This window comes from Thermobia domestica, chromosome 8, assembly GCF_964235325.1.
Source record: "Thermobia domestica chromosome 8, izTheDome1.hap1.1, whole genome shotgun sequence".
NCBI classification, from domain to species: Eukaryota; Metazoa; Arthropoda; class Insecta; order Zygentoma; family Lepismatidae; genus Thermobia; species Thermobia domestica.
In genome coordinates, this window is record NC_137461.1 from 217708258 (window position 1) to 217727491 (window position 19234).

The 19234-nt window shown below is 35.7% G+C and overlaps 1 protein-coding gene across 2 annotated transcripts in view; it reads right to left on the minus strand.

Moving 5' to 3' along the window:
• LOC145693438 (uncharacterized) overlaps positions 1-19234 on the minus strand; it is a 683742-nt gene that overhangs the window by 86528 nt on the left and 577980 nt on the right. For both annotated transcript variants that reach the window (XM_081769432.1, XM_081769433.1), the window contains one exon: positions 14399-14551. In XM_081769432.1, the coding sequence (XP_081625558.1) occupies positions 14399-14551 (153 nt within the window). The remainder of the gene's footprint in view (positions 1-14398; positions 14552-19234) is intronic.

Here is a 19234-nt window from a genome sequence, read left to right on the forward strand (position 1 = left end):
CATCCGGTTACGTCACGCACAGTCGCACGCCTTCATTTTCATTAAAAATGTAAAAGCCAAGAGAAACCAATTTCATCTCAGTTTCCTTTGCGGCATTCGGACACAAATCATCACACTTATCTGGAAAAAGCACTTTTCAAATCGGATTATTGGGAGAGCCTCCGTTCCAATGTTGGGGGGGACATGTCACCCAATTTCCCCGGAATTTATGCCCGTACCTACAGTTGAGACAATTTTTCAGCATGAGGAGAGGGGCATATCCTTTTTTGGCATTTATTGCAATTTGTGCCCAAGTAGCGGAAGTGGAATTAATACATATTGATGAAACTACTAAACGAACTACAGCACGAAGTTCAGTTTGAAATACTACAGAATACGATTCTTTAAAAAAAAAATAGAAAAGCCAAGAGAAATCAATTTCATCTTACATTCCTTTGTGGCAGTCGGACACAAATCATCACACTTACGCCAAAAAGCACTTTTTAAGTCAGATTATTGGGGGGACTGTCCCCCCCGGGGCCAACATTGGGAGGGACATGTCCCCCTCGTCCCCCCCGGGATTAGCGCCAGTGTCTAACATCATAGCGTGGGTGAATCCTCCAATCAAAACAAAGCATTTTTGGCGGTGGGGCTTTGAAACGAATAAATTTTGGTAAAATCTGGATTGAACTAGATATCATAGATATAGGTGACATAGATATCTAAAAGGGAGGTGAAGGGTGGTCCAGAAAATTCTGCCAAATTTTAGATTGGTTATTTATTCGAAAATTTCCGTCCAATGGTGGACCTTTATTTTTAAATAGCACTGACACCGTAAGACTTGTAATAATCCATTTACATCTCCATATACAAGACTTATAAATAATGTAATATATAAATAAAGATATCGATTCCCAAAACTATAATTCCTAATGAAATTTTACAGTTTTCCATGTTAATTTGAAATAGAATAACAAACAAAATTACGAATTATATGAACAGCCAGAAATTTTTTGTTAAACGTCAAGTACAGTCGGTGCAAAAAAATTTCGGGCACCCTCCTATTAAAAACATCATCACATTAGACTGTAATGGTATATTACAGCTAGAAGCGTTGTTGCAGGCCTTTATCTCAGCTAATGATGCACATAGAGCTGTCAAACAAACAATTGAACTACCAAATCGTATGTGTAGTATCCAACGAAAATAGTAGCGGCACCAGTGGCGTATCGTGAATATCTCCAACGGGGGTCATCTGCAAAATTTGACATGGAAACAGGGATCGGTTGTGCCTCCATTGAAACAAGCGCACAGTGGGAGAAACGTCGAGAGGAAACACGTTGTCATATTTCTTCCTCGTTGGCAGCAACACGGTCGCATTACTAGATGAAAATCAGATGGTGCGAGAGTGTCCCTAGTCACACCAGGCGAATGCTGGGAGGGAACGTGCAAACCATGCCCTGGCAAACAACTGCCGATGTCTTTGCAGGATTAACTCAGGACCTAAGCCAAGAGTAGTCCAGACCCACAATGACATGGACTCGCGATGTATCTTGTGTGCGTACGTACAATATGAAATATCTCCCAAATCCGGCAGCATGTGTTGTGGGCTTGTTTATCGTTGTTTCGAACAGCACATTCGTTTATCGTTGCCAGAGATTGTGTGGTGGTATTCTTGTAGATGCAGTAGCTAACACGTATATGACCTTGCTCAAGACATAGTCTATGTGGCCTCGAACAGGCGATTGCTGCTATGTCAGACAGAGGGCAAAAGGAGCGATGCTGTAGCCAAAATAGGTAAGACAAACGTGTGGAGTCCGAGAATGATTAACCTCTGTAGTGAGTTAAAGTGGTCCGTGTACTGGACAAGGTGTCGTGCATTAAGTTCTACTACCCCCGTGAATTACAAGCTCGTGACGGGACGAATACGAAACTTTCACAAGTAGTGAAATCTCTTTGATTGTGTTGACGTTTGAGTGATTGTAGTAGGAAGTGTTGGTAGTAAATAACATTCATGAGGTATACGAATTTGTAGGCATTCCAAATGCTCATGATTTTAGGGTTCCGGGAAAATTATAGGGCTGCAGCTCGATTATACACTGAACACTATCCACAGCGACAAGCTATTTCCCACAATCTGCTGCGGAGATTAGCATGTGCGGACGCTATGGTGTCCGGAGAAGAGTCGTACATAATGAAGACGTTGCCATTGATGTGCTTGCCGCTATTGCAATAAATCCTCATGTATCTTCGCGGCAGATCGTGGTATCAGTCAAGGTAGTGTCCTGCGTATTCTGTGAAAATCACATTTTTACCCGTACCACCTCTCTCTGCATCAAGAACTAAGTGATGCGGACTGTAATTTACGGCTTCTGTTCTGCAACTGGGTGGTCAATCGCGTGAGAGAACATCCGAATTTCATTCGCTTCATTTTATGAACTGATGAAACCACATTCTGCAGTGATGGCAACGTGAATCTCCACAATGCATATTATTGTGCAGCGGAGAACCCTCACTGGATGAGAGAAGTCAATCGGCAACACCGATGGCGCATTAATGTGTGGCATTGTAGGAACTCAGGTCATTGGGCCATGGTGTTTTGCTGGTCATTTAACAGGTGCAATATTTCGTGATTTCTTGCAGTACCATCTACAGACACTATTGGATAAACGTAACGCTCCATATACGTCAGACGCTGTGGTTTCAATTAGATGGCTGTCCAGCCCGTAAAGCTGCCACGTGTAGGGAAGAGCTAAATTATCTATTTCCGCAACGCTGGATCGGAAGAGGTTCCAATCCACAGTTTCCTCCGCGGTCGCCCGACCTTACTTGTATGGATTATATTTTCTGGAGTCGAATTAAGGATCTTGTGTATGTCAACCGACCAACTACAATTCGCAACATGCAAGACCGCATTACAATCGCATTCTGGACCACCAACGTGGCTGAGTTGGAAGCTGTTACTCACAATTACGTACAGCGAATACAGCGCTGTATTGCTGTTCCGGGACATCACTTTAAACATTTGTGAAAGCCAGGGGGCTTCGACTACACTCCGCAGAAGGTAAGCTGAACCTTTAGTTCTTTACTCATTTTTCTCCAATGGCTTGATTGCAACACCTCAGCTTTCTGTCCCCATGTTTTGTTCCATGCTTTTGCAACAGCACATTCGGTTCGTCTTTCTTCGTTGCAACCAATAGTTTTTTCTTCCGTTTTGTTATAGCATCGTCCATTGTCCCTCATCATAGTTCTCCCCATCCACTGCGCTTCTGTTACAGCCATACGGAAACCACTCTCTTCAACCATTGCGTATGTCACTGGTTAGCTATTTATAGCTTCATTCAACAGCAGCAAATGTACCTCTGCTTACTGTTAGAGTATGTACCCTCCCCCGTCATGGTCTCTTGCTGACGCCATTGTTGTCGCCACTTACACGGTGTTATTCCGCGTATGTACAATTATACGTCCCGTTCGTTTGAGACTAGTATTTACTCTTCCCTTTAGTTCCGCATACAGAAACCCTTGCATCATCTGACTTTGACCTCGTAATGCGATCGTGTTGCTGCCAACGAGGAAGAAATACGACAACGTGGTCTCCCATTGTGCGCTTGTTTCAATTGAGGCACAACCAACCCCTGTTTCCATGCCAAATTTTGCAGATGTTCCCCGTTGCAGATTCTCACGATACGCCACTGGTGTCGCTACTATTTTTATTGCATTCTACACATACGATTTGGTAGTTCAATTGTTTGTTTGAAGGCTCTATGTGGATTATTAGCTGAGATAAAGGCCTGCTACGGGTAGTCAGATACAAGTCTGCAACAACACTTCTAACAGCTAAATGTTAAAGGATATGACAAAGTTTGTCCTTTAAAAGTTGCGTCATTTCGAACGATTCCAACAGTTATACCACTTTCGATTTCAAATTTTGAAGTTGCCCCCAGTTGGAGTAATTCACGAGACGCCACTGGTCTCGCTACTATTTTTATTGCATTCTACACATCCGATTTGATACTGCAATTTTTTGTTTGAAGGCTCTATGTGCAGTATTAACTGTGATATCGGCCTGGTACGTTCTTATTGAATCACCCTGTATATATCTCGGGAGAAAGAGAGAGAGAGAGAAAGAAAGAGAGGGAGATAGTTAGATGGATTAGGGACATTAAGGACACTTCGACACGTTAAGAAATAACTCGGCACTACTTTCAATGTTACGATAATTTTGTTCTGCAAAAGTGATAATACTTGACAATAATCCTTGTCCTATCTATAAAGTACAAAATCTTGCCTGTGAATGCAGTATTTGCAAACGCAACAACACATAAACGGAATGGTGCAAATCAGTAGATTTTGGAAGTCTTGAGGGAGAAATTGACACTTAGTAAGGGAGATGTCGATACTATATAAACAATGAAATTATTCACATCTTTAAAACGCATTCAAATACTAGATGTAAAGTTTCTACTATCTACATATGACTTACTTGCAAACTTTGCTGTAATTCATTACAACTAAGTTCAAATACAATAGCACTGAAACAATGCAAGCTCGTTAACAACAAACTTTGCTTTTAATCTGTTTTGCAATATATTGCTCTTAACATTTCACTATGCATAATGATCAATAACCAAACATCACAATTTAACACAATTATTTTTGGAATCCATGTGCGAAGAATCCAACAGATTTCTTCCAACTGAAACTGACTTTCTCATAGTCTTCTTTCACAACATTTTGTCAGGGTTCCTACGAACAAAGTTGCCGTAAGATAAGTTAAAATTGTTTTTCAAACCGCGAAAGACAGATAAGTTATGGATTGAGAATTTTTAGTACTGTGTAGTGGGAGCATTAGAGGCCTTCTTTAATATATTAGAATCTTTGACACGTGTACTTTGCTAATTTGAAACCAAAGGTACTTTGTACGGTAGTCCTTTTGTCTAATGACCTTCTTTATAACAAAGGAACTACATGTCGAAATCTCCCTACAATCACTGTCGATGTATCCCCTAAATGCATTGATCTACAAAAGCTGGCACAAGTTGTCACTCTAACAAGCAATGTGTGTCAGCTTTACACACATGCATATAGAGGGTATACTCGATCATAATACCAATCCTTTGCCTCTTTTCATCAACATTTATTAACACTATACCTTATTAATCACTTACTGAAACTTATAACATGGATACTTGTCCTTAAATATAACTGTATGTATCTACTTTAGAGGCTTCTGCTTCCTTTGCAAGAGGAAAAATTAACTTATCTGCATATGCAACTTGTCACTGAGAACAGATACTAACCTTACAGGCATTTCTTCTCGCGTGCCTGTATGATCACTAGCTTTGTCAGACCTTATAAGTGTCGAGATCTCCCTGAATGATTCTGTAGGGCTATATAGGATGGTATGTATTGCTTCTCTTTCCCCACAACAGTGTTCAATGAATTTTAACATTTACAGTATATAGTTATTTTATTGTTCAGCATTTTCTGCATGAAATTATTTTATATGTTTGCGCATTAATATATATACAGCCTTGTATGGATTCTTTGTTTAAATATGTGTACTCAGAAAATTAATTTCTAAATTAAATAATTCAACTTTAGTTTGATGAGATTTGTTTACAAGTATTAATTTCAGTATGGCAAAACAAATATTTGTATTAAGAATATCCGTAATTTTGTGTGTTTTAGTTGAGTTGATCGATTTTATTTTCTTAATTTTGTCAATATGTGTTTTCTTGTATAATTAAATAGAATTTTTTATACGTTTCTATGGTGATACTTGAGTAAATACCTTTCCATGTGTCGTTTGATAGAAGAGGCATGGACTCTGCAGATTGTTTGCTTCGAACAAAATTAAAATATCAGAAGAAGATTCCTATTAAGTTGGATATGTGTTATTTTGATGGTCACGGAAATTGTTCACTTCAAGAAACTAGAATATTTTCTACTGCCAGCATATGTGTTTACCATAAACTAAAGCACTTAAGACATCAAATTGATATTTCGTCAGTAATGTTATTGAAATTAGTTTATTTGGAAAAAGTATAAGGAATTAAACACCAAGCCGTCACATTTAGTAATTGATGCAATCATTCTGTATTGGTCATTGTACTTTGGTAGGGATGAAGGAGTATTTCACATATAATTCTATGAAAAAGTTATTAGTTTTGCGATTGATATTTTCTGGTATGATAAAAGTGATATTCTTTGGAGTAAAACTGGACAGTGATGGAGCAGAAGTTTGTTTAAGCACATTGTTTTCTTAACCGGGTTATTCTTGAGGTAAAACTGACAAAACGTAACAGTTTTGTGTTAACTGTGTGATACTTATTATTTTGCATTAGTGTCGAAATAAACGTAATAACCAGAGCATAAATCTTTAAATCGTTCCTCCCACATAAAGTCAGCATATCTGTAACCTGATCGCACTACACAATATTGCTGGGTTTCATCTTGACCTCCATTAAAATTTAGTTTGATTTTTAACATACAATGAAAAATTTACAAAATTACTTCGCTACTTAAGAAATCCGCAACATTAGGATTAGGAATTAGATTTCTCGTCTGTCGGTATCTATGGCCATATTAGCCTGTCACCTATCAGGGAGAAGGGATGACGCTCCTCGGTGATCAAACTGCCCAGGGAAAGGGAAGGAGGGAAGCTTCTTGAGAACTGAAGCTTACATACAATACCGACATTTGCCTGGTATGAATGAGGGAAACCGAGGAAACCATCTTCAAGATGGCGGACCTGGAAAAGCTTTTATACTTTTCGACAGAGTAGCTATTCCCACCGGGAATCGAATCCAGGAGAGCTCGAACCAAAGACTACCAAAGTGTTAGTGACTAAGCTACGCGGGGCCACAAATCCTCACCATCATATATTAATTCGAATCACTGCAACTGCAAAACTAAGTTATACATAGGTTGCTTATAGACTGCTCTGCAGTTGCAATAATCCGTCTCTTTTTGATTAAAAAGATTCAATTAATTTGAATTTCTGATTAGATGTAAAAAATAATTAGTTCCTTTGGAACCTGAACTAATTTCATCGAAGAAATATAAGGTATTTGATTTACCCCGTAGTTGCGACAGTTTGTACTATTTGTGAAATATAATGAAAAATAGTTTTAATAACAGTAAATATTTGTACTTTATTTCAAATATAGAGTAAATAATCATATCTTCGTTTATAGCACAAACATTTTATCGAAATAGAAAGCCACCAGTATTTGTTATATAAAGGAAATTAGGCTTACGATATGTATATACGATAGCATGATTTCTGATTAACAATACAAATTGTTCATGTTGAAATCATATATATATTATATATATATATATATATATATATATATATATATATATATATATATATATATATATATATGTGTGTGTGTGTGTGTGTGTATTAGCCAATTAATCCTATTTCAATGCAAAATACATAAGCATTCGCTATGTGCAACATTATGAATTATGAAAACAAATGATATAAAGAATAGATTTTTGTGGTACCCATGCAACAACCTGTAGCGAAAGTCTGTATTCAATTATTATCAACTGCTTTGTTACTACATAGGTTTCTTTCTCTTTCAATATCAAGATGAACATAATATGTTTGATGAAGATTCAACAAAATGTACTTTCATAAGTATTACCTGAGTAGCTACTGGATAAAATTCAGTGAACTTATTTATTTAATTTTAATTAAGCTTTATTTTGAACAATTTCTGGAATGTTTGGAACAATATCAATGAGATTCTCAGAGAGGATCTGAGTAGATCGGGTAATATAATTGATCCTACTGATTATTAATTTATTTTGTTCAATATTATTATTATTTATTCTATTGGACAATTATTTAGAACATTTTTTTCCGAGATTGAATATAAAAACAAGATATTAATCAGGTAGCTTAATATAATTTGGTTCAAAGAAGAAATTTTATTTTTTCTTTAATTTAGTTACCGAAAGAAGTGTTTCTTCGATATATTGAAATGGCTGTTCAACCAATCACTAAATCAGATTATCTTAGTAATTTGATTATTTTACGAGACATCTAGACCTTTAATATCTTTATGCATACGAAATATTGTAGTGAACAGACCTCTCGCTTCCAACTCATGGATCACTCAAATTGGGATTTGCATTTTTGTTTAATCTAACCGGTCGATCAAAAGGCTTTCGACCTTGTCCAGATAGGTTGGTTGTAAAACTTGAGAAACACAGTAGACATATAAATGTAACGATTGGTTTCTGAGTTATGAGCTATGCTAATTTGGAATTTGAACTTACGTAGTAAACTGCTCACATAAAATCACTTGTTATTATTTAGAAGAAAAACACTTTTAAGAAATAATTTGTGCTGTAAGAAAGTAAATCATAAAATAGTCGAAAATGTAGTGTGTAAAATAGAGCAAATATTTTACTAAAACCAAATTCATCATTGTTCTGGAAGTTGTTAAACAAGCGTTCTAAAGTAGCTGAGATTATGGTATATCCTCACACGTTTACTCATGTTTGTGATTTTTTTATATAGTTTTTGTTTCTGTTTTAATTTGAAATACACATTTTATCCGAGATAATAATATTGAATAGCTTAGCCTACTCAGTTATACATTGTTGTTCTGGATACATATTCAGAAATGTTGTATGAAGAAGAACTAGCTTGTATTCAAAGATTTATTCATGACATTCTTGTTTATGGTGAAGCTGGGCGCTTACATAGAGTTTAGATTTTGGCCAAGAAGCCTGACCAAGAAAAAGATAAAGTGAATATGCGAAGAAAGTGGAAAACTTTTATATTAAATCCAGAAGAAATATGTTAGTCTCACATGGAAACCATTTGTGATATTTTCGTGAATTATGACGGAGAGAATTCTTGTACACATACATCAATTTTGAAGACTACTTAAGGATGAATACTCGTATTGAATGTTTATTTTTATTAGTATCGTTTCTAATGTTACTACATGTGAAGTTTATTCATAAAACTCTGTGTCTTGATTATTGAAATAATTTCGTACGAAATATAATGAAAATTCCGTAATATGTAAGTTCAATTTCTTTCTAATAAGTTCGACATTCTTATTACTACTACAATTACTGCTAATACTACTTATATTACTAGTACTATGGCAACAAATAGTAACGCGACTTACAATAATGTATATATTAGAAGTAATTGTTTTGGTTCGTATAATAAATGTGGTATAAAATTAACTGTAAAACTGAAAAAAATTGAAAACCTCCTTCTCATATTCTGATATTTGAAATTCTAATATTTTCTGGAAAATCAACCTTTTCTGTAAAACAAATTCAGGCATATAATTTCACCGGTTTTCCTACTTTAGAAACTCGCCTGTACATGCAAACTGAACCATGAAAACAAACCAAAATGTGGCATTTGCATTTTAATTTTTATAAGACACAAGGGTAAAAGTGAGGAAAACGCAGAGAACGCGTTCACTCACCTATAGAAAATATCTATTGCGTATCCATACTTCCTAAAAGTTACAATGAGTAAAGATAGGCACGGAAGACGACGTGACGTCGTGCTTGATCCTACAGTTTCACAACCATTTTATCCCTGGTAAGACATATTAGTAAAGTGTGCTAAGCATTCTCTCAAGGGGAAATGCTTTAAGGTTTATCCTTAAAAAGTGTATTAAAAATGTCCTTGGTAATTTCTTCTTGTTGTTGTTCACCTCAACCATAGATTGGTGGGCAACATGGAAATTTTAAAACTCTTCTCTCGCTTGGGAGACCTGTTTTATACTTTGATAAGGCCTCTTCTTCGTAACTGCGTCTATATGTTCTATCATTGATCTTCCTCTCCCTGTTTTTCCTTCTGTCTTTTCCTTCTATCAGCACGGTGATCCAATCGAAGTGCCGAATAAGATGGCCAAGCATGCTGTTTCTTCTTTTTCCTATTATCTTCATGATCTGTCGTCCTTCGTTGCTTCCCTTAGTACGTCTTCATTCCTTTTCCTTTCAGTCCATGATATGCGCCAACACCACATTTCAAATGCTTCCAGCTTTGATATTTCAGCTTTTCTCAATGTCCACGTCTCTGATCTGTCAAGTGCCACGCTCCATATCAGTTTCTTAATAAATCGTTTACGAAGTCCAAAGAATACATTTCTTGATGTTAGTAGTATTCTTTTCCTATTGAATGCATGTTTATCCTACGCTATTCTGGAATTACGTCTTTTTCGCTTCTTCCGTCCGAGGATATTAGACTTCCTAAATAGGGAAATGTCTTTAACGTCTTCAATTTTCTCTCCATCTAGCCATACGTTTGCCTTTTCCAGTCATGTTCTTGTGTGCTTTATCACTTGGGTTTTCTTCTTATTTATCTTCATTTTGCATGTTTTTTTTTTTTTTCAGTTGGTCGTTCAATTTGAAAGTGCTTTCTGCAAATCCTTTTCGTTCTCTGCTATCAATGCTATGTCATCACCAAACCTTATTATACTGAAAACCTGACCATTTACTTATACGCCTTTCTCGTTTTTATCAAAGAATTTTTCATAGCCTCTTGTATATAGACGTTGAACAGGAGAGGTGAACGCCCACATCCTTGCCTTACTCCTTTACTTATTTTTGCTTCCTTCTGATCTCTTTCTATAACAGCTGTCTGGTTCCTATAAAGTTGGTATATTATTCTTCTGTATCTGTAATCCGCTTTCAGATTCTTCAATGCTCTGAACAATGATATTCCAATCTACGTTGTCAAAATCTTTCTCTACAAATGCAATCACAATTGGTTTCTTTATTCTGATGTGCTGTTCCATGATCAACCATAGACACAGTGTTGCTTCCCTTGTTCCCCTTTTCCTCCTAAATCCAAACTGGTCCTCGGATAGGCATTCTTCGAGATTTCCTTCTATTCGTTGTGCAATAATTTTGCACAGTATTTTTGACGCATGGAAAAGCAAGCTTAACGTTCCGTGTTCTTCGCATTTTGGTGTGCCTTTTCTCTTCGGGATGGACACCAATATGTTTTTCTCGAAGTCTCTTGGTATTTTGGTAACTAAGAAATACAAAATATTTAATTGGGTTTGTCTAGTATCCTCGCGCTCCTAATTAAATATGACGAGTACCTAATGATTATTCATGTATTTAAACTGAATAAGGTTAGATTAGCAATTAGATTTCTGGGTTTTCGGCATCTATGACCACCTTAGCCAGTCACATATGAGGGATGACGTCTCTCGGCGATCACACTGCGGGGAATTGGGGACGAAGAAAGGAATTAGGAAGGAAGAAAACCTTCTGGGACCATTATGTGAGGTACCATTCCGGTGGTATAGGGGCAAAACTTCGCAGCCAAAACTTTACATCTGAACATTACACAAGCCAGAACTTCGTAAGCAAAATTCGCTGCTCAAAGCGTGCGGGCCAAAATCTCGCTACCCAAAACCTCGCTGCCCAAAATTTTGCGGTTTTAATATGATTTTAATACATGTGTAAAATTACGTTGTGTATACCTTTGCCCCTTGAGTTATTTGCCGTCGAAGTTGAGTCCGAATCCCAAGTTTGGTAACCAATAATTCAAGAACCAAATTCCTGCGTAACATGACAATATTTCACACATTCATTAACAATTTTAAAGTCTACTAGCATGTTTAAAGTTAGAGACCTTTAGTTACCGAGTTATTGCCCACTAAATCTTTGGCTTGGATTCAACAAACCTATTGCTGGGGGGCCGCGATGGCTCAGTGGTAAAGCGTTCATCTCTAATGCACGGAGTCTTTGGCTCGATCCCAGCTAGCACCAAGGGAAATTCGTGATGAACAAACATCGTGTGCGTTGGATTTCTTGGTGTTCTCCTGTTTCCTCTCACATTCTTCATTCTACCATTTCATTCATTTCTCATTATTATCGTCCTCTTTACCCTATCCGGCATAACCATGGGATGCAAAAACTGAAACTTATTGCTGGAAAAGTGCAGTGTGCATTTATAACCAGGAATTGCTCAAAGCCAATGAAGAACGTTTTTCTCGCTATTGAGAAATTTACCAATATACCGTATATCTACAATGTGTTAGGTTTCTGCATTGGGCTTAAACAATAACACATACACTTAAAAATTAACGCTCTCTAACATATTGAATTTCACACTATCATGAAAATTTTTTTCAGTTATCCTATCTAGAAAAGAAAGTTTCTTCTTTGTCAGTGGTTCTATACAACTTGATTTACAGTAACTTTGATATCACAAATTTAGAATTAGTCACGTCTAAAAGTTAATTATTTTACATTTTCCATTTTTTAAAAAAACAAGCAAGTTACGTCTTAAGATTATATTTTCGCAACTTAACAAATCTACTTTCGAAAAAGGATGTGCATTCGTGTACTACATTATAATATCAATCTACCACTCTATATGGCCTATAAATTCATTCCTTTTTCTTATTTATTCATTGAAAGTTATTCTTCACTTTCTAGAACAGTGGTTCTCAAGCGATGTGTCGCGACTCCGGTGTGTCACGCAGTCCCCTAAGGTTTGTCGCGAAATTTTTTTTAATTTTCAAACTAATGAAGAATTTAATAATAATTAGTTAAAATCGAGACAGAGTATACTAGTCAACATCTCCAGTGGTAGCAACAATGTTCAGTGCTATATAGGGTCATTATAGAAAGCTAGTTGGTTTCAGTATTATAGTAGATAATTTTATTATTATTATTCATAATAAAATACCAAATAAGTGTGTTGCAATGTCCTGTACTTTTAGTGAAGTGTCTTGTTACTCAAAAAAAAAAAAAAAAAGTTGAGACCTACTGTTCTAGAACATTCATGTTAATACTCATATAGATAACATTTAGGTAGATACTGGAACTTCTTCATATCTTTTATCAAATTCTGAGAAAACTACCACGAAAATATGTTTTCGTCTAAATTATTATAATACTTAAGAGTTATTTTCTTGCTCATATATATATCTAATATATATACCCTCGATTACAAGATGAAGAACAAAATATTATCTCTAATGGAATAAAGATTTATATTGCAATTTTTATTCATGTTTCTTCTTTCGTACTTTTAGTGAAGTGTCTTGTTACTCAAAAAAAAAAAAAAAGTTGAGACCTACTGTTCTAGAACATTCATGTTAATACTCATATAGATAACATTTAGGTAGATACTGGAACTTCTTCATATCTTTTATCAAATTCTGAGAAAACTACCACGAAAATATGTTTTCGTCTAAATTATTATAATACTTAAGAGTTATTTTCTTGCTCATATATATATCTAATATATATACCCTCGATTACAAGATGAAGAACAAAATATTATCTCTAATGGAATAAAGATTTATATTGCAATTTTTATTCATGTTTCTTCTATGTTTTTTTGTTATTTTACTTTCAACGGAAGAAAGAGGAAGCAATGTGAGGTCAGAAAGGAAAGCGGAAGTATAAATGACGAAAGTGTGCCCTCTAAAGAAATAAAAAATGAAAATAGTAATAGTAAGGAGAATACGAGGGGATTTCAAGAACTTTTTACGTCCAGTCGAAAAAAAAAAAAAGAAAAAATTGGAATATATCATGGACATGGATATTATATCTTGACAATTGGTCCGCTACTTACGTCAACTGCTTCTAAAGGGAGAAGAAGATTCATAAAAGAGACATGAGAATAGTCTTGAAGGAAAGAAAGAAAAGGGAAACGGAAGGAAAGTAGAAATAACGCATGCTCAATCTCCCTACTTTTAGACTTTTTAATTTTTTTTTTTTACTCCATTTTTGTCACAGAGTTTTTCTTAGGTGCTGTTTAGCTAGATTCATTGCCGACAACTGGTCTTTTAGGTATGAATGATTCCATAAAGAGGCGACCGAAAAATAAAAGAACCAATCCCTTTCTATCCGCCTCCTCCCCTTTCTCAACGCAAAAAAAAAATGAAAAAAAATGCTTGTTTTCTTAGATGGAAAATAGGGTCGCTTAAAGATATCGCTCGCTCTCCGTTGCCTGCTTGCGAGGACGCACTAAAGGTCTCTTAACTTTATATTTTGTTGAGGGCGGGAAAAACGGGAGTTTAGGTAATTTGAAGAAAATATCGCCATGAAGCAGGATGTAAGCCTATCCATCCTTTCATTCTGGTTTTCTTACTTTTTATGCTTTATCCTTTTCTTTCCCCTTCTTCTTGTATACTTTTTTAACATTTTATTTTCTTTTTTAAAGAAAAATCAAAGAAAAGCACGCGCGTATTCTGCTGAAAGATGTTGACCGGCAAATGGCTTTCGAAAGAATAGGCATTTCTCGGTTTTTCTTCTGCGGTATACATATATGTGTGTGTGTGGTCGCAAAGTCAAAAAGTGGAACCATAATAGAGATAGCTGTACAAGGGAGAGAAGAAACATAGAGAGAAAGAAAGATAGAAAGAGAAAACTAGAGTAACGTTGTTTTTACCCAGAATTCCAAGACGGAAGTTAAGCGTCACAACCACCACTTGACCGTAACTAGCCAATACCGTGCCGTCATAAGGATTCCCAGAATTCCATTCGTAAGATTCACCATGGATGAAAACGATGACTGGGTATTTCCTTAGAACTCTGCTTCCATCTGAAAGTAAGAAGAAGTAAACATCAAATTAGTGTAAATAGTTCTTTGCTTGAGAGCGAAGCATTTTAAAGTAAGTCCCATTTAATTAAGCTGTGCAATGTTAAACTCAATTTTAAAATGCCCCTTAAAAAATAACACAAGTTGTAAAAGAAAGAAAGAAAAGAAAGAAAAGACGTACATGCGAAGTTAAGAAAATAAGCACACTTTCTTAGAAATTCTGGAAGATTGAAACCTGCAGGAATAGTAGCGTTTATTTATTTTTTTCTTTGTGGGGTATGGTCGGGCAGGATTACCATATAAACAGAACTTATGGTAACCACGTTTGTTTAGACTTCCAAACTATGCGATGCATAAGTATTGGAAGTCTTATTAAACGACTTTGTTTATTCCATCCGTCTGTTGACAGGTATCAGAGCGAAAACGGTAAGATACATCGAGATTACTTTTTTGGATTTGATTCAGCGTTCCAACAGTAGGCTCCATCTCTTTCTTCAGTTCTCTATTCCAATCTAGTGGATCAAGTTAGTCATTTTCGGTTTTAACGTTTATCTGCATAGAACAAAAAAGGTAACAGCTAGCGAAAAGCGTCTTTTTTTTCTTTGTGAACAATTTAGCGTCTTAAGACAATGTATGATGGCTATTGTGAACATAAGTGGTTCAAATTTAATATTACTTCTGGTTTCAATACTGAATTTCACAGAGCAAGAATGGTAAGAAATATCGCGATGAGGTTTTCTACAATTGATTCAGCCTCCCAACAATAGGTTTCCCCTTCTCCATTAACCCTCTTTTCAAACTGAAAATTGTTTACTTTAACGATTTCCGGTTTCAACATTTATCGCCATACAACAAAAATGGTATAATATATAGCAAGAACTGTTTTTCTTTTCAACCGATTCAAAGTGCCAAGAAAACATACTCTCACAACCCGCAATATTCTCTCAAAACCAGAAAGTGGTTAAAATTTAGTACTAGCGGTTTCAATATTGATTTCCGTACAGAAAAGCTGTATGATATATTGAGATGCAGCAGTTTTCTCCAATCGAATCAGCTTCCAATAGTAGTCTTTCTCTTCCATTAACCATCTATTCAGTCCGGAAGTGGTTCAAAAACAGTAAGGCGTGGTGAATAATGTATATATATATGGAATTAGCATCCGAGGAACAGGCTCCATATTTGATCTTACTAATATATTGTAATTTGTAGGTATAGATATCCCACTACAAGTTTGGATATTTCATTGACATAGTTTGCAAGTGTACCATAGTTTCACATTGTGGAACAAAATTCATTGCCATTACTATATTATTAAACTGTTGAATAAATGTATATAAAACCAAAACTCAGGGGGGTGGAGCAATTGCCCAGGTGATAAGAAGTTACGATTCCACATTCTTGTGGTTGTCATTAAAACTACAATGAATCATTCTCAAAAATTAAGTGGAAAAGTTATGAGATAGCGATAACGAAGTTGTTGACGTCATTGAGACATCACGGAAAACCGTCCCAATGACGCCACTCAGCTTCAGTGCTGCCAATTGAACTTCTGTAAGTGCAGTAAAATGTGCACCGTGGTGACGCCATCTCATTTGGCATTATCGGTGTTTTAGCGTGAGGTGATAATTAGTGCTAGGTGAATGAGGCATTCCACTTCTGAAGTCGTACAAACACTGCATTTTCCTCGCTCCACATTTTCAAAGGTAGACCACGAATACTGAATTGGAAGCATTACGACCTATCATGGACAACGCAGTGGCCGCCCACGTGTACTGTGGCCAATGTTTCAGCAGACTTGTCTGCACAAACAGACAAGCAAAAGTTCTGAACTGACAGTAGGAATGAATGCAGGAAGTCCTAGCAACGTCTCTCGGGGATCAGTGCAGCGCAATTTGGTCTCCATTGGGTATCACAGCCGCAGACTAACACGGGCACTACTACTAAGTGCTGACCATCGGCAGTGGCGACTCATATGGGTTCAGGAACACTCCGATTGGAACTTAGATGACTGGCAATATGTAGTGTAGTGAGATTTATTCACGTTTCCAATTCGTACGGGTGGATGCTAGACTCTAAGTCTGACGCAGACACCATTGGATGAATTAATGGACTGAATTTGTCTACAAGGTAGTCTCCAAGCTGATAGTGACTCTGTTAAGGTTTAGAGTGTATTTACATTGCATAGTTTGGGTCCTCTGGTGTGCATGAACTGGACATCGACCGATCAATGCTATGTTCAGCTACTTTGTGATCATCTCCGTCCCCTTATGGACTTCGTGTATCCAGCAAGCAATGGAGTTGTCCAAGATGAAACATCCCTAATACAGTATATATTTTGGTAGCAACAAGAACATATATCGTTCACCCAACCATACTAAAACAACAATACAATATGATTTCCATAACCATAAGTAGCGTGTCCCTATTTTAACAAATTTTATGATTGATCAAACTTCTGTATAATTTTTCCAACTATATTACTTTTTCAGTGTACGTACACATATTTTAGCAGAATTCAGAAGGTATTTGATGAATACATAGATTGTCGAGGAAAGAATTTTATCAAGGTACTTATAAAATTAAATTCCTGAGGTCAATCTTTTCCTCACGTTCATTATTACGATAGTTTGTACATCTTTTCTGTAATCAAACAGAAGCCTATCTATGTACTGTATTAGTACGTAACTCCACTTCCTCTGTCTTGGACATTTCTGAACGTTGTAAAGTTTACAAAGAAAAGCAGGTGTCAAATTATGTTCTTACTTTCTTTTCAATTACCCACATTCTTCTCGAAGAAGCTATCAGATTGTTCCTTTGTGTTAATTAGTGATTCCTAGACTTCTAAAATTCCATTAAATTTTATGTTATCCTTCTTCCCCATCCTCCCCTATATATATATATATATATATATATATATATATATATATATATATATATATATATATATATCAAACAAGTAAGTTTAATTTAACACTGTGGAACAGCGATGAGCTTCCAGAATACTAAAATCTAATATTTGAAAATACAAATGATGTACCACAATTCTCTCAACTTAAAACATTGCCTCTATGTGCCTAATGATGTATATATGAATCACTCCCTGTTTCAATACAAGTATAAAAGGGAAACTCGGATCTATTCTTGAGATATCGAGTGTGTTACCTGCGGACAGACAAAATGGCATCCTGACAAAGTCATTCTGTAAAATGTCTCTTAGTTATTCACAGCATGGAAAGAAAATTAAAGTAAATAACTAATCGAATGACTTGAACATGTAAATTAATTTAGCATAAAATTATGTACGTATATAAATCATAAAAAAAACTTTGAGAGATACAGAAGGGAACGTATCTAAGAAAATGGTAATGATTAATCATTACTAGTTTTGGTATTTACTATTTTTCTACTGTTAAACTTAGTTTTTAGTTACCATCAATATTTTGCCAACATATTTTGCAGGCATTCATTGTAAGTTAATGAAAAATTTTATAATATATATATATATATATATATATATATATATATATATATAAAATGAAACTAACTATGTTTGTGACTTCCCACTCCTTGAACCACGAGACCGATCAATTTTGGCACATAGATGAGATTTCATTCTGGGATGGCCATTATCATTTCACTTTGACAGTGCGACTTAGGCGAGGCGAGGAAGAGATACATAACAAATTACAGAAATTATGTTATTAGTGTCGCATCCACAGTCTTCGAGATCGCTGAGATGAACAATGACACTTCCAATGCCATTTAAATCCAAATTCGTCCCACAACAGTAATATTTAATTTTTACTGTCATTTTTTTTATTAAACACAAAACATAAGAAGTTGTGCATTCAAAGTTTTTATTTTAACCCAGTGAAGCGGGTAAGCAACGCTGGTGCCATATAATTTTGAAAATAATTTAAGATGCATACAAGATTTAAAATGCATATATCTTTCGCGAAGGTATGTCTAAATCCTTAATATTATTAAAACGATATTTCTATGTCATTTCTTTAAGTTGCAATCATTTTCGTTGCATGATCATAAATCCTTCCCTTCTTTCAAGAACTACAAGTTTATACATTACTTTCTGTATTTCTGTCACACGTACCATTTTCAGCCAAGTTTCTGAGCGTCAGGTGAAGATATTAGCTTCTTATGTTGATACAGCGCCTCAGCAAGCAACGAGAAGTAAGTTATGTGAGGATGGCCTAATGCACACATACCTCTCCACCCGAAGTTTACCCACTAATATCACTAATTAAGCTGAAGTTTCGTAGTAGGAAATCAAGAGACTAGGAGACTGCTAATCCATCCGTATTTCTTCCTCTCTCTTTTCTTTCTTTATTTCTCCACCCAATTACTCTGCAAGAGAAGTGGGTCACACACACACACACACACACACACACACACATATATATATATATATATATATATATATATATATATATACTGTATATATTCGTGAAGTAGAAAATGTGTGCATTTAAAAAATAAGTAAAGCAACGAAGGGATGAAAAAAATAGTGACAGGACAACTAGAAATAAAACTAAAACAAATTACATATTGTATGATTTTTATTCTGTGCGCCATTTATTTATTATTTCTGAGTTCCACAGGCCATGCACTGAGAAAAACAAAAGTATGTGGCGTACGTAAAAACGTAGATTACATGTGTTTTGGTCTTAA